General features: G+C 45.3%; 2 protein-coding genes across 3 annotated transcripts in view; both read right to left on the minus strand.

Annotated features, from left to right (window-relative positions):
• Positions 1–4920: 4920 nt before the first annotated feature.
• On the minus strand, positions 4921–8235 carry edn1 (endothelin 1). 2 transcript variants are annotated; one of them, XM_048229705.1, is made up of 5 exons: positions 7810–8235; positions 7378–7528; positions 7126–7272; positions 6796–6900; positions 4921–6134 (listed from the first exon to the last, which is right to left on the minus strand). In XM_048229705.1, the coding sequence occupies exons 1-5, from the start codon at positions 7868–7870 to the stop codon at positions 5996–5998; spliced, it is 603 nt and encodes a 200-aa protein (XP_048085662.1). In that variant the 5' UTR covers positions 7871–8235; the 3' UTR covers positions 4921–5995. The 2 variants fall into 2 exon arrangements, with proteins under 2 accessions (XP_048085662.1, XP_048085661.1); XM_048229704.1 differs by having other exon boundaries at positions 4921–6137.
• A 1826-nt stretch (positions 8236–10061) lies between these two features.
• hivep1 (HIVEP zinc finger 1) overlaps positions 10062–24029 on the minus strand; it is a 56899-nt gene continuing 42931 nt past the window's right edge. The window contains exons 3-8 of the mRNA XM_048229021.1: positions 17588–23400; positions 17326–17459; positions 16873–17048; positions 15486–15587; positions 13024–13685; positions 10062–11964 (exon numbers count right to left, since the gene is read on the minus strand). Coding sequence (XP_048084978.1) covers positions 10714–11964; positions 13024–13685; positions 15486–15587; positions 16873–17048; positions 17326–17459; positions 17588–23400 — 8138 coding nt within the window. The 3' untranslated portion in view covers positions 10062–10713. The remainder of the gene's footprint in view (positions 11965–13023; positions 13686–15485; positions 15588–16872; positions 17049–17325; positions 17460–17587; positions 23401–24029) is intronic.

Genomic DNA, 24029 nt, shown 5'->3' on the forward strand with positions numbered 1-24029 from the left:
CCTATAGTATTTTCTTAGAGTGCAGTTCAGGATAAATTACGTATTTATTCACGATGGGGACATGCGTTGATTGATGCATACTCTTGGACTATCTAGGTTAAAAGTTATTGAGGTTTCCTCATTTTTTCATTAATATAAACATGTCTTCTGCATACCTTCAGTTTCTTTTGCAACTCGTTTAACAGATTTTATTTGTAGCCAATGTCAGTCATTACCATAGACATGGACAATGTTTATGTGACAGGTCATGTTAGATATAATTTTAGTAGGCTGTGACCCTGAATTAGTAGGTTGTGACCCTGAATATTTGAAGTAGGCTATAGGATATGGATTCACTTAAATTGGGGATAAAATAGGACAGAAACCCCAGTGTGTTGTGTGCAGTAAATTGCTGTTACATGAGAGCATGAAGCCATCAAAACTAAAAGTCAACCATATACGTTGGCTTGAACGTTAAAAAAATATATGGGTTGTGACTTTATGAACATGGGAAATTGTGGGTCCCAAAGCCAGACCAGTTAAGAACCACCGTTTTAGTAACTCAATTTCGCCTATTTCAATTTCAACAAGTGCTGTCGCGTTTCTCTTAAGCCACAAGGGGCATTAGGCTAGTCATTGTTATTGTTTTGTGCTACATGTAGCCTCTTTAGCAAACCGGCTGGAAAACAAATTGTTACATTGTATTGCACGCACAGCAAGACTGTGCAATGGTGACCGGATTGAAGCAGCAATGTAATCTAGTGTGTAAGAGCATTGCATCGACATTAAAATGACCAACACAGTACAAATGCAAAGAAAATACATGTCATCTCATCTATAAGTATAAGTATATACTCTTTTGATCCCGTGAGGAAAATTTGGTCTCTGCATCTATCCCAATCCGTGAATTAGTGAAACACACTCAGCACACAGTGAACACACAGTGAGGTAAATCACACACTAATCCCGACGCAGTGAGCTGCCTGCAGCGGCGCTCGGGGAGCAGTCATGGGCGGATTATGAACTTTCGGGCCCCTGGGCCCAGATGTTTTAAGAGCCCCCCACTAATTGTTGCTTATGTGGGAGGGGGGTTTGGGGGTCTTCCCCCAGAAATTTTTTAATTTGTTTGATTTGTGATTTAATTTGTTTTGAATTTTGAAATTTGTGATTTCCTGTATTCTGGTGCATTTTGGGGATGGCCAATACTAAATTCAATCAGATTCATAGCCTACTGTACATCCTGATTTGTTGATATTGAGGCAATGATTCCATGCAAAGGCTTGGGCTTCAGGGCCCCTTGACCCCTTGGGCCCCTGGGCCTGGTAGGCCCATGCAGTAATCCATCCCTGGGAGCAGTGAGGGGTTAGGTGCCTTGCTCAAGGGCACTTCAGCCGTTCCTACTGGTTGGGGTTCTAACCGGCAACCCTCCGGTTACAAGTCCGAAGCGCTAACCAGTAGGCCACGGCTGCCCACAAATCTCAACACAACAATCAACTATGGGCGCAGCCATGTTTGTCGTAAGGTCGTACAGCCACCTTGGGGTACTCTCCCTCCAGAACTCTGAGGTAAAGGGGGCGTGCCTGCGTGAAATGCCATAAGAAAGCTGGGCAATTTACACTTTCCAACTCAGGCGGGGGACTTACAAGACAAATGTAAAGACACATAACGTAACTTCCCTGTCATAAGAACTCACCGTGAACTGGGGGTCATTTGACTTGTACAAGATCGCTTCTTGTTAGACAAGTTTAGGGGGGCGTGCAATCGCATAATTTTGCATAACTTCCTGTTTTTCGGACAAGATGAGCACATTGGACACATGGATCACAATGATGAGTAGCAAGCTTCTTGTTTTAGTACATGTTACATACTGTAAGATGTGCTTGGGGGTTGGGGCTAGTTGTAGATTTAGGGTAATGATTTCTATTGTTTTACAACATGGATATTAATTATTACTTATTGTAATAAAACAAACACCTGGCTCGCTTCCGTTTTCGACTTAGCTTCGTTAGCATCTGCTGCTCTGTTCGCCACAGATTTAAATGCACAGCTGGTAAGAACGAAAGCTTTCAGCCGACACATCTGTGTGTGTCTGTAATATGAATTTCTCAAGTTGCCATCTGTCACAGAGGCATGAGGAAAATGTGTTCCGGGGGATATCGCTTGCGGCCTTTCAACACTTGTTTGCACCGTGAAAAAGAGTTGAGAGGTGCTCAGGAGGGGGGCAGTGGTGAGGTATAGCCTATAAGTGTGTGTGGGTGTGTATGTATATATGTGGTGGGGGGGTGAAGTAGTTGGGGAGGCCGGCAGCTAATCTGTGCAGTGATGAGAAGGAGGATTACAGTGTGTCGTGTGCTGAGTGACATCTCCACAGATTCTCATAATTGGTCTTTGTGAAAAGTTTTGCCATCACAATCACAAGCCAGGTGACAGAGTAAACAGACCTGTTATGAAAGCCATGCACATTAATTATTACACCAATTTTGATGTGTGGTCGTATTATTTCAATGACAGCTACATGTTAGTGTCTGCCTTTCCACTTTGTGAACAGTTCTTCTTGCCAGAGGAAGCTTGTTCACTTGATGTTCTGTAGTTGCTCCACGGTGGCGATCCGTTCGTGCGATCGCTTTGGCAGCCGTGGCCCTGTGTTGGATAACAGGGCGTGTGCTGCCTGCCGCTTCTGCAGTGTAAGAGCACGGGCGCCGTGGCAACCGTGGAGAGACGTCAGAAGCCAAGCTTCTGGCCGCACCTTTCCCTATAACGCGTCTCCCTATTGTTTGGCCTCGCGCGCTGAATTCCAACGGGGTTGAGGGGATTCCTTGCAGTGCAATGGGCCATTATGTGAGCCTGGGACCTATTCAAAGGCTAATGACTTACGCCAGCGCTCCGGTCCCAAGGGGGGGACTCCCATGCATAGCTTTGAGCGAGAGCGAGAGTCTTTGTGCACAGGATCAAGGCCGCTCAGCGCTTTGTTAACCTCATCAGTGTCCAGGTAGACCTACAGAAAAGAACACAATTGCTCCTATTCTATGTGCATGGGTGTGTTACAGCTCAAACGTTGGTTAGAGAGACCGGTGCATTTTTAAGCCTATTCCAAAAAAAAAAAAATACGCACAGAATTCCCTTGTGGATACATGCTTCTTCATATTATACTTTCACCTGCTGAAGGTTGGTGTCATAAAGGGAGCCCCATCTACAAACAATGCAAGCATATTTTGTTGTTCATCCATGGAAAAAACAGGTGTTTGAGCAAAGGCAACAAAAACCTGTCTATATTCAAGAGGGAAACATATGCACGTTTACATGTCAAACATGATATCTATTTTTAGGTTCTGCTGTCAAGCCATTGACATTTGAACAATACTGAGCTCACCGGGACCAGGTACCAGGAGTGATGCAGAGTCTATAAGTCTCACCCTGAGTGCATCAGTAAGGAACGCGTTTTTTTATTCTTTTGATTGGCAGGCCTTTTCTATGATGTACCTTCAGGTAATCCTGCTTTAAATGACTGTGATTCATAAGACAAACATCTGTCAAGTGGGTCACCTCCCCTACATGAAAGCACTTCGCCCTTCATGGAAATGTCACGCTAGCAGCCCTGCAAAGGTTCAGGGAGACATAATAGGAAATGAATGGTGATGTTTTGGAGGGAAGAGACTGCTTACCTCTGGACTACAGTTGCAGACATAAGGCTGAAAAGGTAACGGTGACTCATATTTGGCAGTGGCTTCCATCCACATGGACTTGCGATGGCAGGCTAACCAATTGTCAGTCGGCTCCATCAAACATCCTTGACTGCAATGGATACTATTTCTAACGTATACAGTTTTAATGGAAGGAGATCCTCATAGATATCCTGTGTTGCGTGCCATGGACAAAGCACTGTATCACACTCTGCTTGACCTTGGGCATGGGAGGTCTGCCTGCTAGCAGGGAGGCTAAGGCTCATGAATGCTATAAATATGCATTAGTACACTCCTAGTATTCAAGAGGTGTCCAAAGCTACCCACCCTTTCCAGAGAAGAGGTCTAATAGCTGTTTGGTAGGGCTGGCATGAGGCTGTTGAGACATGCAGAAGCTGCATTGATGAGGTTTTTAAGTGAAGCTTTATATGACTCAGAACCCCACAGAGGAAGGGCTACGCTGGATTTTTGGATAATACTAAAGTTACTATATATAGGGGCACGCACACTGTGTGTGTGTGTGTGTGTGTGTGTGTGTGAGAGAGAGAGAGATGACATCCCCATCATTTTAGATCTGTCATCTCTTTATGAAATCTATTTAAGTTATCTAGGTATAGTACATAGAAAGAAAAAAACACTATTTCTGAGATTTTGGAAGGGACCAAGGGCAAATGTTGATTAAATAATGGAGGATGTGGAAGGCTGATAAAATCTGGATAACAAAAGATAAAACATAATGGTTGAGTGTAATTTGAACACACTGAAGATATGTAAACGAGCCAAACATATTGTATGATATTTTAATGAAGCGAATGGTTCTCAAGTTCCCTGCTGAGTAACCCATGAAGCATTTCAATTGGGGAGCTGGCTGGTTTATTGTGTTGAGAATATGCGTCAGTGTTAATGTATCACTTCAGTAAATTGAATTAAATATGATATCAACACACCTGACATCCGCTCCCATGATGGGACAAAATGTGCCTGAAGCCTCCACTGACATTTGAGCTCAGTTGTGACAATTTCCATAATGTTTTCCGTAAAAACAACACAGTAGGATGCCAATTATTGGTTTAAGTTACTGTTGATAGCCACACTGCACGCAAGCAATGCTCAATGTAATCACTTCAGCGAATGCCGAAACCTTATTAAAGGTTTATCCAGGTTCAAGTGTTGGTCCAATGGTATTTGTGGCAACTGTTATACAATTTGTGTTGTACACTGTAACAAAAGCATATCTTAACAAAAGCAACTCTGTCAACTGTTTAGTTTAAACAAGTTTAATTGATAAAAGCTACAGTTATTTACCAGTCTTGGCACTTGGGTGAAACATTTCACAGAAATTAAGTACATCAAGAGTAACTGGCCAATGTGGTCCGGTACATTTCATGTTTGACATGGATAAACTATTCACTTTCCTTAGGATAGACCTGTTTAAGATTTTCTAAAACAATATGTATAATTTCATGATTTAACATGACTACTACAAAATAATTATGAATGAGGACAATTGGGGAATGGGGACAAAATAATTAATTTGAATTCGGGCAAAATAGATACAATAATATAGAATAAATACAAAACTTAAATTGTATGAATTGACATATACATCTCCTTTAGAGTTTCCTTCTGTGGCCGTCTCTTGTTTTGTTGTTTTATTTATTTTTTTGTCTCCTTGGGAAACCGGCCAATCTTTGCAATATGACAGTATGGTCCCTGAGAAAGACTCACTCTTGTTTGGTAAAGACATCTGTGGCACTAGCTTTTTTTAATGTCTGATGAAATCAGCTAATTTCTTTTAAATTAATAAAACAAACAAAATCAGTCCCCTGATTTCACCAGTGTCTTGCGAGTGAGAGTTGTTATTGAAAATGTCCGTCCAGTGAAAGACTGAGTGAGGAGTTGTGGTCCTCTGTTGTTCTTTTTCGCCTGCAGCACAGAGTCTTTGGGAGGTCCGAGGTGGCTTTTGTTTCCGCTGAAACAGCAGCAGGCGGGATTTTCACTGGTCCTTCAGCCAACTCCCTGTTATAGTCACCACCTCGCCACAGGTGTGTCGTGCAGGCCAGCGGAACCCCTCAGCCATTTCCTCTCCGTTTCCAGAGGGGGGGAAGCGCGGCAATCCCAGCAGTGATGGGCCGACAATGGCACACAGTGCAGCCCATCTTTCAGCTCTCTGGAGACCTCACAGAATGACCGCTCCTGCTTCCCCCGGAGAGTTTTCCAACACAAGCAAGAGGAAGCTGGCACATCCTCGCTTCCTCACTGGTGGGTAGACCTCCAGGTGAGCCCCCTTGCTACCTTGGTGCTGAGGTAAACAGCAGTGGCTCTCAGGTGTTTCTTTAGGAAGCGGCGTTCCTGGTCAACCAGGCTTTTTGACGATGGTGTTGTTGCCTGTTCCTCCACTTCTCCAGCAGCAGACGGGCATTCCTGGTGCCCCTACGGGCAGCCTCGTCCACTTCGTTCCTCCTTCTTTGCTCTCTGCTGGTGTAAAAAGACAAACAAACATTTAGGAATGCTGCATGAATCTAAAATCACACAACATCTCCATCCACATTGTCATCCGCACCACTTGGCAAATGCCCTGTTATTTGTGCCACAAGGTGATCAACATGCCAACCTGTCTTCACTGTATTTGCTAGAAATGCAAAGCACGCTACAAGGATAAGTTTCCATTGTAATGAGTTCTCCACAGATGAGCATGCAGACAGAGGCGCCTAAAATTTGGGATGTACGGCTCAAATGTCCCCCATTCCAACATGATGGTACACGTGTTCCTATCCTGCGCTGCTCAGACATTGCTCCAAGAATGACGGGAACGAAATTCGTTCACTGGGTGGGAAATTCCTTCATGGCATTCTTTTTCAAAGTCGCCAGCAGAGAGAACAGACTGTATGAATTTATTCTAGTGAATTGCTTTAATCTGTCAGATTTCCTTCTAATTATGCCATAAACCGCGCGAAACAGCCCGTCCTTCTCGACATGATTGTGCAATGATGCGGTGTGCACCGAGAAATTATGCTCTTTGGAAGATACATCTCACAGATGACATCTATTTCGCATGAGGTTATAATTACTGCGTCCAATTATTCCCCAAACAGACCTCTGGTATTCACTAGCTTCAGTCTGAGGTTTTTCTTACCGTTTAATCCTCCTCGTTTTGGCAGTCTGCTCGTGTTTGCATTGCTTCTTGGCACAGCCATCGCCTTCGGCGGCGTGGATCACCTTGACAGAAGCAGTCTGATACCTGAGAACGAAAGAACACGCGTCATGAAATTAACTGTAGCTCAAATGAGTATCGATTCAAAGCTCTAAAAGTTGAGAAAACTGGAACACAGTATATGTTTTGCGACCTATCCAGCGAAAGAAAACCTTGTGCGTAAAACATATGCACAAGACTGTGTGCGCACATCACACGCGCAATAAAGGCTAACTTCTGTCCGTAAGTCTAATAGTCTGTTTAATAACATACCTGTTTTGTGTTGTATCGCAGAAAGTCATGCATGCTGTGTCCTTCTCGTCATTACACTGGCAGCGGGTTTTTTGCGCTGAATCTGAGAAGTCACGTAAAGAGCGCTTCTTCCTCTGGACGTTGCCCAGTCCATAGGAAACGGTGCGCCTGTGAAGAGAAGTGCAACTTTAGCTACTTGCGTACTGAGCCCATTAAAGCGTCCATCTAAATTCAGTGAAGTGACCCACATAGTCTTTGAAATTCTGAGCTTACTCTGGAGTGTTGACCCAGATGATATCAAGGTGACAGAAATAGACGCACTCCTTGTCAAGGAAAGTTGCGCAAGAGCAGCGCTTCGATCTGATGTGGCGCGCAGGGCTTGATGTACCAGCTACCGTCACCTCTCCGATGGACAACGATGCAGCTGAAAACAGAGATAATTAAAAAAACAAGGGTCATGCAAAGTTTTAACACACATTAGTACTATGAAGTTTCCAACGACCATATAATCGTAAGTGAAAATGGTTATGTTCAGTCCAATTAAACCTGGTTTTCATTAACACAGTTTTACTACAACCCATGCTATCTTAGAATAATCAAAAACACAAATTGAGGATACATGATATCATCCTAAAACACCACTGTGCTGAAGATCAAATAAAACAAATATTTGTAGAGGTGAATCAAAGGCAGTCTCCAACTCACCTGAATGTAAAATCACCAATGCCAGAATAAAGATGACGGAGAAAATCATTCTTAATTCCATCCTTAAAACTGAATCTAGTTTTGCAGCACGATTAAAACACGCGAATAACTGTGTCAAGCTGATTAATAAATACTGGTCGGCAGAATATTCCACGGTCAGAAGTCTTCTTTCAGTAGCCTAACTAAAAAACTCCCACTCCAACTCTAATGCTCTGACCGCAACTCTACACATGTCACTACAAGATCCTTTATATACCTCTGCAAACCAACTCCCCCTTCTCGCCCTGCCGTCGCGTGTAAACAGCTTTGTCCTCTGGCCCTCTTGCAGACAATGCTGTTTGTTAATAGTCACCGACAAGCAACATGCAGACTAAGATAAGAAATTCCGAGATTTTGAAGGGATGGAGACGCCGGGTGGCCGTGCGAGCCAAGTTCCGACGAGTGTCCCCCCAGTATTTGCGTGAAGCTGCCACCAGAGGGCAATCTAATAACAGCCAAGGACAAAAATTGGCTCTGCCTGCTACTTTACACAGCAGATGCTGTCCCATGCTGTCATAAAGCTTACCATTTAGGCAAATGCAGAGCATAGTGTTACTCCACACAAATGATTGACATATCATCTACACATAACAACCCAATGTTTTCAGGTAGGCTGTTTTATATGTATTCAACTTATAATAGGCTACAACATTTTACAATGTCTCCTATGAGGTCCTATAAAGTGTGTAGCCTACATGAACCGGGAAAATAGTAATTTAGACCTACTTACCGTAACCTGCTTCATGCAGGGCCTCGGAGTTTATTCAAAGTAGCCTACATATAGGCCAACCTGCATACCTTTTCTCTAAATGTGGGTGTCTGTAGGTTGACAGCTGACCGCATGGCTATCTCTGTTGCTCTTTTAGGGGAACAACCTTCCGGTCTTTTTTTTAAAGATAATGATAATGAAGTAGGCTAAACTTACCCAATCCATTTTATGCACATTCAAGATTAATCTCTCAAACGAGAAATAAACAGTCCTATGCTACAACATTTATCTTACTCACTCATAGTGTTGTCCTGAAAGCACTCATAAAATGGAATCACATGTTTTGATTATCCCTGTTCGTGCCAGTTAACTTTGGAAGTCATATCAAGACATTAAACCAGCAATTTACAGTCGCGTAGGCCTATAAATGGGAGAGATGCATTAAGGCAATTATTAAAGAATGCACGGTTACAGGCCTATCTCCTGTTTTCTTTATAACCTCAGGGATGCCTTTTAAAGTGGCCTAAAATTGCAGCCTCAAGAACATTTAGCACTAAGCCTCGTATCCTCTCAAAGGCTCTCCTAATGGTAGGCCTACAGTTAAGAACCGTCATCATTCTTATTATCGATGCGTATGTAAAGAGTTGGACCACTCACATGTGCTAATGACGGAAAACAAATGTGTCGCAGACCAAGAGGCTGCAGTGGAAAATGCTTTAGAGAAACACCCAGTAGTCAGCTCTTTCACAGGCTTAATCAAAGCATGGCGTTAGAGTTTCCATTGGACGGAGTGCAATTACCCTCACTCACCAACAAGTCTAGAGTTTTCCCAGTCTCTGTGCACTCATTGGATAATAGCCTACAGTGGCAGTTGTCGATTACAGAGATCTCACCAAAAGGCCTTGTTTCGTAACGTTCCAGTAATAACATTCAGTACTAGATGGGCTATCACCTCGGTAGAGGAAAATAACCAGCCATACCAAACCTCTCAAGTCTACGTGCCCACTCTTTCTCGGAAACTGTGGGCACGGTTACCAGGCAACATCTTCCCCACCCACCTGCAGCGTCTGCTGTACTCCGTCGCAGATGCATCGCTTGCCATCCGCTAGGTGTCGCTATTGTCTTGTCGCACTCCGGCAGGCGCTCGTTACTTTGACGGTCAGCCTCTGCACTGTATAGGCAGAATGAATGACTCACCCTCCTTCCTTCTCTAACCCCTGGTCGTATTAATAAGGACTCCACCCTCTCTGGAGAAGCCTGAAATCTCAGTCAATGAAAGCTCTCTCTCGCTCTCTGTCGTCTTGGACACGGCTGTGTGGTGACGTGGTTAAGCTACCTCCGAGGGCCCTCATTACTGATGGAAATTGCAGTGCTTCTCAAGGCTGGCCAAGTGCTCTGCAGGTGCAGCAAAGCACCACAATCGGGCTGATTGAGACAAACAACCTTGTGGACCTTGTGTCAAGTGTTTTCATTCGGTTAAACAAAAAGACATCGGAGGCAATACCAACGTTTGTAAACAAAGTTTTTTTACTGATACATTTGATGGTATAGATATAGCAATGTAAAGCCACAATTGTACACATACCTATGGACTTATGGATCATTGTGATGGGCACTAGATGGAATATAATAAATAGCTGAACACAACATCTGTACACAAAAACATTGCCCAATGCCATAGAAATGCTTATATATTGGTACTGACATGTATTTCCCATTAATTTACACTTGACATAAAACATTTCAAAATAAAATATTTCCCTCCGATTTTTCTTTAGACTCCAAATGCATCTACTAAACACAAGCAACTACTGAGTCATAAGGTATTATGTACAGGTTCCTAAACAAGAAACTCCAAAAAGGCACAATTGTCTATACAACATGTACAAAAAGAAGGAAAAAACTGTTCAGAACTGACAAAAAAGTAAAAATAAAATGATTGGTCATCATCATTTATGATTGCACATAGAATATCAATGTCAGAAAATGTGCTTTTTAGAGGTGGTCTGTACAGCTAGACCCCTGAAGTGTTTTCAGTTTTACAAAGTGGCAAGTATTACAAACAAAGAAATAGAGAGAAAGAGAGAAAGAAAGAGAGAGCAAGAGATTAAAGAGAGACAAATAGAAAGAAGAGAAGAACATTTCATTTCAGACATTCAGGTGGCGATGACTAGTCGGTCCTCGTCATCGCTGGAGGCTTCGCTGCAATCATCAGCCAGGGCTGGCGGTCTGGGACTAGTGTGCTTGTGCAGGGACCTTGCCTCACTAGCGCCCCCTGTGGTGACGGTGGAGGAGTCAGTCGGGGCTGTTTGCGAGGCGCCGTCCAGAGAGGCAGGGGATGAGCGGGCCTGGTGTGGCGGGGACTTGCCCTTCCTCTCCGACGCGCAGGCAGCAGGCTGGGCGGCTTCCCCTCCGTACCCGGGCCCCGAGCTGGACCTGCAGGGCGGGGCGCCTCTCGGTGCGTGTGTCGTCACGACAACGGGCGGCATCGGGGCCGCGGACACCGCTGCCACTGGAGGGCTGGCTGATAGAGTCAGAACGGGCGTGGAGTCCGCAACGGCGCAAACAGAGGGGCTCGTGGACGGACCCGGCCCCTGTCCGGCAGAGGCCTCCAGGCTGCTCAGCTTTTCAGGAGAAGCAGAGGGCAGGGGGCTAAGGGTGGACAGGGGGCTGAGGGAGGGGATGAGGGCTGGCAGAGCGATGTTGAGGATCTGCAGGCCTGGGATGTGAGTCTGGGGCGCCATGCTGGACTGTACCGCGGGACTGGCGGCCAGGACCTGCACGCCCAGGGTGGCGTTGAGGGCCAGGTTCTGCTGCTGGAGCAGCTGGGTCGGCGCCAGGCCCGAGTTGGCCAGGCCCATCACGCCCAGCGCCTCCAGCCCCATCGACTGCAGGGCGGACTGGGACGCCCCCAGGGTCTGGATGCCCGCCATCTGGCCCAGCGGAAAGCAGGGTAGCATGTTCCCCATGCTTTCCTGGACCACCATCGAGGGCTGGGCGCTGGGAGAACCGCCGGGCCTTGGCGGACTGGCCCCGGGTCCCGAGCCCGGACCGGTTCCCGGGAGTGGGCTGGTGTTGCGGTGGATGACGCTCACCGCCGGGATGGTGAGCTGGACCTGGCCAGCCTGGATGGGCACAAAGGTAGAGTAGGCGGCCAGGCCGGCGGGCACCAGCTGAATGCCGCCCACGGGCACCATGCTGTACGGGGAGCGCGAGGGCTGCTGGGAATGCAGCGGCAGGTGGCTGAAGAGGTGCGTATGCGCTCCTGACTCCCCCATGAGGTGCATGGGACCCGGCGACGGGAAATGAAGGTGACTCTGTGGGGCGAAGGAGGACGTCTGAGTGCCGCGGTCCACTGGCACTCCGGACTCACTCGAGGACATGGCGGGGGGACAGGCACTGCCACTCTGTTCAAAGAAGGAGAAGGAGATTCAGCGTTAGCGTCAAACTAGCAAAGAATAGATTTTGATTTTGTTCTGAATTAGCTTATGGATTCATTTATACACTTTCAATAACAACTTCAGTTAGTGTAAAAACAATTATGCATAAAGAATGTTTTTTTTTTAAAGGAGCATAAAGAAAACTGCATTGGAGAAGTTCAGAGCTGCAACCAAACTCTTGCGAACTCATGAAAAAGCTTGTTTATTGCTGAGGTGCCCACTCCTGCCTCTAGAGACCTCACATCTTACAGTATTTAGTTGCAACGCAAATCTAAGACATGTGGCTTGAATCTCTACTCCGCCCCGCAGGACAGGGGATTAGCTGAATCAATTTCCCACTCATGTTTACCAACACATTTTTCAAAACACTTCCACAATACAAGCACTTTTCCAGAACTTCTAACCAAATTTCCATGACACAGCTTTTGTGTTCTTATAAACTGTTCGCCAGACCACAGCAGCTTTACAAGTTGTAAACAAAATTATTGACACAAGGTCTATTAACATATGATAATTTACAACATGTCTAGGTCTGGAAAACAAAACTAAGATTGTCATCATTATTACTTCAATTCAACTTTTTTTATTTTTGATAAACATTTATTTAAAATTAAAAATGTATTTTTGATTCTACAGCTATGGTAACTCTAATCAAAAAAGAGAAGATAAATAACAAACACATAAGACAAGATAAAAGATAAGAGAATATACATGATATTACATATATATATATATATATATATACACACACACATTATAGATCTATTATATATATATATATATATATCTGAATTAGTCCTGACTCTGGGCACCTCTGTTTTGTAGTTTGTTTCTATTGAAATCCATTCACCTTTTCTGTGCATTTCACAGGAGCTTGGCTGAAGCTCCTGGCATGCGGGACTCAAAGCACGGGTGCGAACACGAACAAGGGTACGGATACGGACACAGACACGGGCACACATGCAGCAGAGGAGTGGGGTGCGACGGGCAGACAAACAGAGACCGGGAGGACACAGAAGGTCTCACCTGGCCGAGCTTGGCGGAGCCCTTGCCCGGCGCTGGGGGACTAGGGGGCACATCAAAGTCGGGGTAGTCGATGGACATCTGCCTGCAAGGCGACACGGGGCTCATCATGTGAACGGACTCGGTGTCCGAGCCGTGGGGGTCAGAGGAGGAGGAGGAGGGGGCGATGACTGAGGTGGTGGTGGCGGTGGCAAAGGTGGTGTGGGTGGCGAGGGGATAGTGGGTGAAGGAGCTTGTCGTGGTGGGGCTTAGGATCATGGCTGAGATGGTCATCTGCTTGGTGGGAGAGACAGGGCTCAGCATGGCGACCGAATCAGAGTCACAAGGGTCAGCGGAGGGGGTCTGGGGCAGGTTTTGGGTGTGAGGAAGGGCATGAGTGTGAGTGTGTGGGAGCTGGGATGGGGGTGGCGGCGGCGGTGGCGGTGGGGTCAGCTGGGACGAGCTGATGGACATCTGCGCCAGCAGCGAGCTGGGTGCCACGTCGTGTTGTGCACCGCCAAAGTGCTGGGGGCTGGCCGAGACCGAGGGCGTAGCAGAGAGACCCGATTCTGCCTGGCTGTCCTCCTCGTCCTCCTCCTCTCCGTCATTGTCCTCGTCCTCAGGACCATCCGAGTCGTCGCCATCAGAGTCGGGGCGGTCAGCACTGCTTCCTCTTCCTCGGTCTCCTGATGAGAAGAATTCAGAGCCTCAGAGTTAACTGCATGTACTGCATGTACGCAGCACCATATTATCTATTTACAGTTTATTTCATTGGCAATTATACAATAAACATAGACTGAGAACAGACATCTCATACCATAGGTTTTATTCTTTAACTGATGCTAATGCTATCCATTGAATTTAGGTGTGCCTGTGATTTAAGGGAATTGCTACTGGAACACTACAATTTCCCTTCAGGGATCAATAAAGTACTCTACCCATTTATCTCTCTCTATCCATTTATCTCTCTCTCGCTCTCTCTCTCTATCTGTCTATCTATCTCTCTATCTGTCTATCTATCTATCTCTCTATCTACCAAACTATTAGATTGCAGCAACAAGTGGGAGAAATCAAGTTCAGGACGTGTACATTTGCCCCACAGGTTTTCACTACTGTGGTGATTACATTGCTTGCACCGGGCCGTAAAAAACACATCTGTTCCTGGGAATCAGAAAAAGCTGAAACTTTTGACGTTTTACTTTTGAAAGTAACAAGGGACATTACAGTATTCCCTTACAGGGCAAAGAAATCAATCACTTTTGGCAACCTGTTCACTACAGGTTATTAGTAAACTCGAGACACTTGGTAGGGGTACGATGGTTGATAAGAAATAGCACAAATGGACTTGGACCGTTAAAAATAAATAAAAGAAAGAAATAAAAGAAAATAAATCATCCTTTTAAAAATAAATAAATCAGCTTTTTGACACCTGCAGGATATGTCTAATACCCCAGTAGGCTGCAGTGGCCTACTAACTCATATTGTGATGGTTCAAAGGAATGACATGCCATAATTACAGCTATGAATCACAACAGCAGGCGATCCTTACTGTGTTTACAAGGATATGCACATGAGAGAGAGAGAGACAGAGAGAGAGAGCGCAAGGAGAGAGAAAACAAATATGCTTTGAGCAAGTGGGACCATAGTCTGCTTTCAGACTCTCTTGCTCCCTTTCTTTTTTTTTGTCTAAAATTAGATACTGCAATTTCCTCCCTGTAAATGCTGTGCCTGCCACCCACATGCTCTCGGAGTTAACAAGCGAAGAGGCTGCATTTAGAATTAGTAATTAGGCTGTGGCACAGCTATTGATCGGCACTGCTGCTGCAAACCAGCGAGGTACCATCCACATCTAATGCTAGTGTTTGTTGTTATTATTAGCCGAGGTACTGAAGGTACACGTGTAGGTGGCGTTGATGCTGAGGGAGTACGGTGGGGTGGGGACCCATAGATCATTTGTGTTTACAGGGACCCATTCTTTAAACCAGCTCAACAAGGACTAATCAGGCTCAGTCATGCTCATAAGTTTCTTTTTGTTATCGTATAATTTAAAAAGTTTAAGGGCCCTAGTTAGAAACTACAGTGTGTGTGCCCTGTTGTACAAGAATGGACATGCTAAACATTAGCCATTATGGAAACAAATATATTATTTGACACATGTAAAATACTGCTAATCCCCTATTTGATGAATAAAATGATTTATACGGAAATAGAAAGTGATGTATAAAGTATGTATAAATGAACTGATGTATAGCAATCCGTAGAAATTAATGTTAGCAAGTGAGATATTCTGCTATTTTTACCAAACATGTTCCCCAATTATATTCTTGTGAGTGTAGTCACCATACGTATACACTCTCAGATCATTGTATCTTTGATTGGTGGCATTTAAAATTGTGTTACTCATCGGTGGTCATGGTTATAAACCCACTCATTGCCCACTCATTTTTCTGCGCTCTGCAGTTCCAATTTTCATTCACTGTAAATACCTGAATCCTCTGCATCCTGGTCTTCGATCAAACCCACGGATACTCCCATCTCCAAGCACTTCTTACTGTGGGCTTTAGACTTCATGTGTTTGGTCAAATTTCCTGTGAAGAGAAAGACCGGAGGAGAAAGACAGAAACAGAGAGAATAAAGTGTAGAAACAGAGTGACAGAGAGAGAGAGAGAGAAAAAGAGAGAGAAGCGAGTAAAACAGAATAACATGAGAAAGAGAGAGAAAAGAGTGAAAGACAAAAAGAGAGAAGAGAGAGAGAGAGGGAGAGAGGACATTCATAGGGTTAGCCAGGTGGGATGTGCTCGGAGTACCAGAGGGGCAGCTTACGTAAAGGGCGGCACGTCTGCAGGTCCGCAGCTGAATGTGCTACTGCTGGGTGAGTAACTGATAAAGAAGTTCTTAAAGGAACGTGGGCTGTGATGGGTGCAGTGCTGTGCTGTGCAGCTGACACTGTGAGCTGTTCCACAGCTCCCCAGCACAGCGTGGGAAGACAAGTTTGACTGCGGTGAATCATCCTGGCCTTTTTAGAGAGGAAGAAATGGTACTCAAAAAAAGAGAAAAAACTGTGGGCATTCAGGTTAAAAAAAGAGACGAGGATGGCGCAGAGGAAGGAAGGATTTAATGTGTAATTGCAGCGATTTCTGAAAATAATTAAAACATCTCAGCTATTCTGAATTAAATAACGGTGATCGGTGATATCTCAAAGCAAATAATTCAAAGCCTCTTTTACTTTTCACTGAAATTAAACCTGCTCTCATTTTTAATTTCAGTTATCTTAATAGAAATTAACTTTCTGTTTTTTTCTTCTTTTATATGTTCTTAAATTAATTTGAATTAATGTTTTTAAGAATTGTATTTTATGATGGCTGTGTAAAGTACTTTGAATCATGTTGGCATATGAAATGAGGAACACACATATTTTTTCTTGTCTGGCCTTTCCTAAAATGAAAAGGGATGACTATGCACAATGATTTGAGTTTTTCAACGTTTCCCTTCCAGCAGACTTATTGTGAATAATTGCTTATAACAATAAGCAACTTAAAACCACTGAGACAGTTCATCTTTTTGCAAGGCAGTGCTGTATACTTTTACTATCATTTTTAATACTGATTATTGAGATAAGGGCTATTATGCCAACAAGAGTAAAAAATGTAAATCAGATACTAATTGCATAATAATAAACTGATATAAAGATATTATAAATACTGAATGCATAAATAATGAATACAGACTGTATAATAAAAAAATTGTTTATAAATAAATACTTATTAATTGTATAATAACCATTAAATGTACATTAACTACTGACTGCATAATAACGTCAGTTTATGTAATAAATACAGAATGTATAATTAAATACATCACACTCAAGCCCACCTTTAGTCTTGAAAGAGAAGTTGCAGTGGGTGCAGTGGTAAGGTCGAACGTCTGAGTGGGTGCGAATGTGTTTGCGAAGCATGCTGGGCTTCTTGCAGCGAATCCCACACTCTTCACAGATATACTTCCCACGGCCACGTCCGCGGACATACACATACTCCTCATTCGATTTGTATCTGAAAGACACCAGACACCAACAATCACTGATGCGTCCCTATTTGCTTGTTTTCACGTGTAGGTTTTTCAGTACAAACAATACAAACACAGACACTTTATACACACTGCAGTTGGGAGAATGAAATTAATAGCACATGGACCGCCAATGTAAAGGGAGAGATGTATTCTTCCTAGGGTGGCCTGTATGGATCAATTTAGTACACTTATATTGCTGACTTTATTGAACATGTTAGTTAACATGCAGTGTCCCTTTCAAATAAACCAACACAAACCTACCCTCCATCAAATATTTTGATCCGTCTAGGCTCCGCTTTTGATAAGGACTCCCTGTCAGCCTCATTGGTGGGTCGAGACTCAAGTCGAGTTTTACTCTTGCCTTCAGTGGAGATGGACTTCTGTGTGATCAAGACCTGAAGGAGTAAAGTATCAGTGTTAAAAGAATTATGATTATGACAAATAAATAATGTATGAAGTGCTAATTTAAGAAGATCAACAGTACCAAAGCACAATTTTCTAAAGCTTGTTTTATCAACTCTACCTTGGCGACAATGTCCTTCAGGTTGCTGGAGTATGTCAATATGTCGGACTTCAAACTTGTGGTTTTCGCTTGGGTGTAGTGTATTTTCTTAGATTTCTGCTTTGAATCAAACAGAGACATGACTACTTTGGTCGGTAGGCCCAGCGGGTTGGGGTTGTTCTGGCTGACTGGCCAGGCAGAGTACGCAGAGGCCCTCTGGTCAGTCTGAGGAACATGCAGTGGCCTCCTCTTGATGAGGTAACACCAGGTGAACGTTGTGGCTGTTTTCAAGCTGGGGAAAGACAAGCGGTGGCTGTCCCGAGTGTTGACAACAGACACGGAGGAGGCCAGTTTCACCTGGCCTTGAAAAGTGGGAGGCCTCAGAGGCGATTTGCCAGAAGACCAGCGCTGCTCCTCTGACTTCTCCTGTGGCTTAGGGGCAGCGTTTGCAGGGACTGCATAGCTCTGGACCCCTGGAGAGGTACGGCTAACAGGGCTCTGCATGGGATGGTCTGTTGGAGAAGGTGGCTTATCATCCTGCATTTGAGCAGTAATCTCGGGGGTTGTTGTGCTGCCAGTATCAGGTGCTGGGAAGTCTTTGCCAGGATCCAACTTCTCTAGGTCTTGCGGGGCTTCAGTTTCAATGGGACTATCTGCAGGTTCAGTGGTGCAAACCTGTCTGACGAGTGTTAGCTTCCGTTGACGAGTCACCTCTGCCATCTTGGAATTGAGATAACTGAGGGACCTGCCATCGGTTGGCTGGCACATTGCTCCATGCTCATCTTTTGCCCGTTTCTGGTGTTTCTCCATGGCAATGTCCAAGCTGTTGGCAGGAGAGAGCATGCGCTTACTGGAGGCAATAGGCTCCTGTTGTGGGCAGAGGTTAACTGATGCCAACTTCTGGGTACAGTGCAAAGAGCCAAGAGATGGAGTGCTACGATTATTATCTATATGGCTCTGTGTGTTCGTCCCAGGCTGCACTTGGACTTGTTGTCTCTCTGTGTGAACTTCTGGTCCAGATTTATTGTCAATGGTAGCAATATTCACGGAGGAACTGTTGGCTTTGCAAGCCACACTGCTAGGAGGGAGAACCTGCTCATGAGTTATCAGAATCTGTGGCACTGTGGCTGATCCTGACTGGTTCTGTGAAGGTGCGTCTCCTTGGATACCCAGAGGTAAAACAATGGATGTTCTATTGGGCATAGTCTGAAGGTTCTGCTGTGCAACGTATACATTCTGTATTTCATCAGCTGCCTTCGAAACACTTACAATCTCGTTGCCAATGGGTATTGTTATAACAGGCAAGGCTATCTGTGTCCCCTTTGGACCAGAGAAGGAGTATGTTTGACTTTTCAGAACTGGGTACTGGAGCTGATACTTGGGGACAAAGCTCTTAGGTGGTTCAGCAGGCTTGCTCTGCAAATCTGCCTGACAAGGCATGACTTGGACTGCAGGTTGCACCTTTTGGATTGAAACAACTCTTGAGGTTTGATGCCATGGATGAGGAAGTCCCTGGATTTGTGGATGCTGAGTTTGACTGCCCAAGTTAATGCTTTGGACTACATGTTCATTCTTCTGTGGCTCTCCAGAATGTAAAACAAAAGGCTGGGCTAAATTCGGCCTGTGGATCATTGGAGGCCTGTGTTGAGGAACAGAAACAATATTTGACGAAGGAGCCCTCTGAAGAGAAACTGTATGCTGCTTCCCAACAAACTGCTGACTCTCTGGTCCAATCTTCAGGGACATTTGACGAACAAGAGGTCCTCTTCTTCTTTCAATAAGGGGTACCTGTGCAGCTTTTGCAGGCTGGGGACTCTTGAGCATAGCTGTGTCCAAGGGAGAGGGTGACCTGTTGGGAGACATGCTGCTGCAGTCAAAAGACTTGCTGCGGTAGTCGCAAGAAATAGCAATAGACGGTTGGGTGCAGCTAATCTGTTCTGAGGCAGCTCGTCTCATCATCACTGGGACGCTGAGTGTGTTGCACGCTGTAGATGGTCCTTGAATATCTGGTGGTTTGGTGACACTTTCCCGGGAAGGACTATCGGATCTGGGTGGCTCATCCCTTTCAAATGAAGCTGACATGCTTGAACATCGTGAGAGACTGCTGTCTCTGCTAAGGCTTCTGGAGAGGGAGGACTCAAAACTTGATTCACCCGAAGATTGCTCCATCTGAGCCAGCCGGATCCTTTTCTTTTTGGGTGGCAACTTCTCTGTTGGTAGCTTGGACAGGCTCTCACTCCGCTGAGGCCAGTTGAAGGTGTCTGCAGGCTTCTCCACTTGTTCTAAAACCTGGCTCTCATGTTCTCGATCTGGTTCCTCTGTAACCAGAATTTCAGGAACTTGAATGTTGTTTTGACGGACCAGCCTTGACTGTTGGATAGGGGGAGCATTCTCACTGGCTGGTGCATGCTCCTTAGGGGTGTCAGTAATGTATTTGTCTTGACTCGAAACCTTAGGTATTGACATTTCTTTGTGATAATTCTGCAATGCAGTGTTAGCCAATGATTCAGTGCTAGGCATAACTGCTCCTGGGATGTCCTTTGTTGAAGGATCAACTGGAGAGGACTGGTCAATAGATTCGTATGTTTCAAACGAATTTGGCCTGCTCAGAGAGTTGGTGTGTCTTATGACAGATGTACCACTGCCTTGCCGTTGCATCTCACCTCTTTCTTTGGTGGGGGTGTTAATGCTGCTGTCTCTTGCAGGAGAAAGCCTTGACTCTGGTGTCTCTGCAACTCTTGTTATGAGCTGACCTGGAGGTATCTGCCCAGTGTTGTTGGCAGGTTGCAGGTTAACCACTACAGCTCTCTGGGTAAACTGACCACTTATTACTCTGGAGGGAATCTGACAGGAATCAAAACTTCTAGAACATGGTGGATTTTTGTCAGTTGGAGACTGATCGTCATCATCCCCAAAGCTTTTCAATTTTCTCCGTTTTCTTATCATTGTCGGTTGCTCTACAATTCCAGGGTGACACACTGCTCTTCTCATCAAGGGCTGATGAACATTCTGCACAAACACATCCGGTTCTGGCTCTCTGACAGGAATAGGCTTGTTTTTTGGACCATGCAACTCGGAGCAGTAAAACTTTTTGTGATTCTCAAAATTCTCCCTTTTCCTGTAACGGTTTCGGCAAGTTTCACACTCAAACATGGTCCCTTTGTTCTGCTGAGGTTTCCTGTTTCCATGCTCAAAAGACTTGCTCCTCTGCATTTCCATTGCAATGCTTGGTCCATGATAACCCTCGTCCATAGAGCGGACTGAGGGCAATCCTTCGTTTGTGGAATCCTCAACTGCTATCTGTCTCACAAGGGTGCGAGAATGCACTGATGGATTAGGTGTGGATGGTGCAGATGAAAAGACATCATCATTGAAAGAGCTGATTTTGTCATCAAACGAATGGCAGATTCTCAAAGGATGGGGCTGGGGAAGGACATTGGGGGGAAGTGCTGAATGTCCTGGAGTTGTGGGCATAGAATTACTCCTTGTTATTGGTAAACAGTCCATATTTGGATACTGGGGAGGAACAGAGAGAAGAAACACTGGCTTGGATTTTTCTGTCGGGGTGAAGGGAGACTTTGGTATGTCAGAGCTGGAACTTGATCTTCTTACAAACGGTTTCAGGTCAAACTGGAAGGAGTCTTTGAAGATATAGGATTTTGGTGAATCTATGCTTCCCCGTCTTGACAGGGAGGTCCGTCTTGGCTTAACGCTGTCCAACTGCTTGTCGTCAACCACTGCTTCATTGTCTGATATTAACTTTGAGATGCGCTCTTCTAGAGAGAGTGTTCTAGAGTCCAGTGGAGGCCGCATTTGCCCCTCCAATATGTGTGTCTTTTCAATATTAGTTGCATGCATAAGTGGAACTACAATAGGTGAGGGATTAATGGGCAGATTTTTGGTAACATCATTGTCTGCCGGAGGGGTTATCTTCACAAAGGGACTCGGTGGACTCATGGCTTGGTCTGCGCTTTCAGAGCGGGAGAAGTAACCCGAATCGGTGCTGCCCAAACTACGAGGACTCAGCAGGCACTTGCCCTGTTGCTGTTGGGAGCAATCAGTAGCCTGTTGCCTCTGTAACTGGGCATGGCCACCCCCTGGTGATTTTCCCTGTGGATCCTCATCCTCGCTTATTGAGTCCTGCAAGGGGCTGGAGCAATCTACCTCCTTCAGGGAGGACAAGACTGTCCTGACTGCCTGGCATTCTCTCTGCCGCTGGGCAGTTGCCTGCTCGGGAGTTAGGTCAGTTACTCTAGGGCTGTCGGCCCGAAGTGGAGAGACATTCACTGGGTACACCACCACCTTGGGGAGGGGTGCCGTCACTTTGTCAATGCCCTTTTGACCACTTACAGGTTTCAGGGTCTCAAACACTACCGGATGGTCTGATTCACCTTGACTTCCCTGAACTGTGCCCAAGCTCAGCAGACTACTGTCAGACAAGGCTGAGGCGCTGCTCTGTGACAAGTCGGGGTCGAGATCAGCCGTGCTGCCCTCTTCGTCGCTCTCCCCACTTTCGTCGACATCTGAATGCGTCCCGAGCCCTTTGTCAGACTCCTGTGACTGAGACTGGGACCTCGCGGTGAGTCCTAGTTTTATAGCATGTGCGTGGGACTTCTTATGCTTGTACAAGTTGCTCTTAGTCTTAAAGGAGAAGCCACAAGTAACGCAAGGATAGGGCCTCTCCCCCGTATGGGATCGGATATGTTTTAGCAGTACACTGGGTTTGGCGCAGGCCCTGTTGCAGTATTCGCAGACGTATTTGCCTTGCTTTTTAGGTTTCTGTTCTTTAGATGTAATGCTGCACACTTGCTCCAAGCTGCCAAAGTTCACTACTGTGGCCACCTGTACAGGGTTATAACCTGGCGTGACGGGGACCTGTATGGTGCTGGGAACACTGGCCGAGAGCGACTGGCACGTTTGCACCACAGGTGGCTGGCTCTGTGGGAGTCCGGTCGAGCCTGAGGGAATGGGTGCGTGGGTCATGGCAGTTGACTGCCCTGCACTATAACTTTTCTGAAAAGCTGGCTTAGCTGACTGGTGCTCGCCACCTAACGTCATGTACTGCTGGGAGGTTGGGTGCATATAAGCTGCCTGGTGCTGTTTGGTGTCTGGCACCCCAGGCTGCGGGGTCATGTGGGGGCCAGGGTAGAAGTGTTTGGCTGTATCGTAAGCCTGCATGAGCCTATGTTGAGGTGGTAGGCCGAATTTGACGGCTGTCATAGCTGTGTGTATTCCAGAATGACTGACACCAGATGTCCCCGGTTTCTGTATATGTCCGACAGTCTTCCTCTCAGTCAATGTGTTAAAGTCTGGCTCCATAGCCTTGAGCAAGACGTCAAGGGGAGCACTTGGGTGCGCAGTAGTGGAGGTGCCTTCGCTATCCAATTTCTCACCCCAGCTTTCTTTAGTGGAGTCGCAAGAGTTTGATTTATCCCCGCTGCAAGCCTGTAGGTTCTGAGGCTGCAACTCAGTGAAGGATGACACTTCTCCCTCCTCCGTTGTTACTTTATGGGGAGATGGCGCCACCTGCTGGTGCTGGCCATCGTCTGCGTCCTGGTGGTGTTGTGCGGAGTCCAGTGAGCAGGATGGACTGTTGGGGAACGAACTGGACGTAGATCTGGAGCTGGTACTCGAGGGAGAATCTTCTCTTGAAGGGCTGTTGGAGATGTGAACACTGGCAGTGCCAGGCGTTGGCACAGGGTTCTTGGCCTGTGACGGCTTCTTTACTGGAGACTTGGGTATTTTCTTCAGCTGGTTTTCTGCCACCACCTTTTTCCTCTTCAGTCCTTTAATGCCATCTGAACCTCTAAGGCTGGTGGTACCTTCGCTGATACCTGTTTGACAGAAGAAAGGAAATAAAAAAAATCAATAAAAAAAATCAAGACATTCCTGGCTCATTGAAGAGTTTCCTTTGGAGATCAAGGCATAGATTTTAAAGATCAAATAAATGCATATATCTGAAAAGCATAACATAAAGGTGTACAAAAATGTCTTGAGGCTGTGCCACATATCTACTTCCCCAAAGCCCTGTAAAATGAATACACTGCCAGAGAGGTGCGCATAATCAAAACAGTCAAAAAAGGTAGTGTGTCCCTCAACAAAAGCATTGAGCCTTTAATAGCCTTTGGCAAGGAGTCTGGTCATAACGTTGTTCCAAAACTTAACTTTGAAACTTTAACAGCAAAACTCATACATAATCATGATTTTTCAGGACAACACAATGCCCATGCCTAATTGTTTCTCTTTTATTTCAAATTTGTGCCTTATAACATGTAATTTCCTAACATGTTATGTCAACTGGATGTGATGTTACTTACATAACCCTGCTCAATGCAGGCAGTCATCGCATATTTTTTTGCCAATTTCATCACAACAAATGTACATATCTTTATGTGCAGTCAATTTTCTACAATTAAGGCATTAACCAAATGTCTTGATCACATTACTTATTATTATTATCTTT

Source organism: Alosa alosa, chromosome 20 (genome assembly GCF_017589495.1).
Source record: "Alosa alosa isolate M-15738 ecotype Scorff River chromosome 20, AALO_Geno_1.1, whole genome shotgun sequence".
Classification (NCBI taxonomy): domain Eukaryota; kingdom Metazoa; phylum Chordata; class Actinopteri; order Clupeiformes; family Clupeidae; genus Alosa; species Alosa alosa.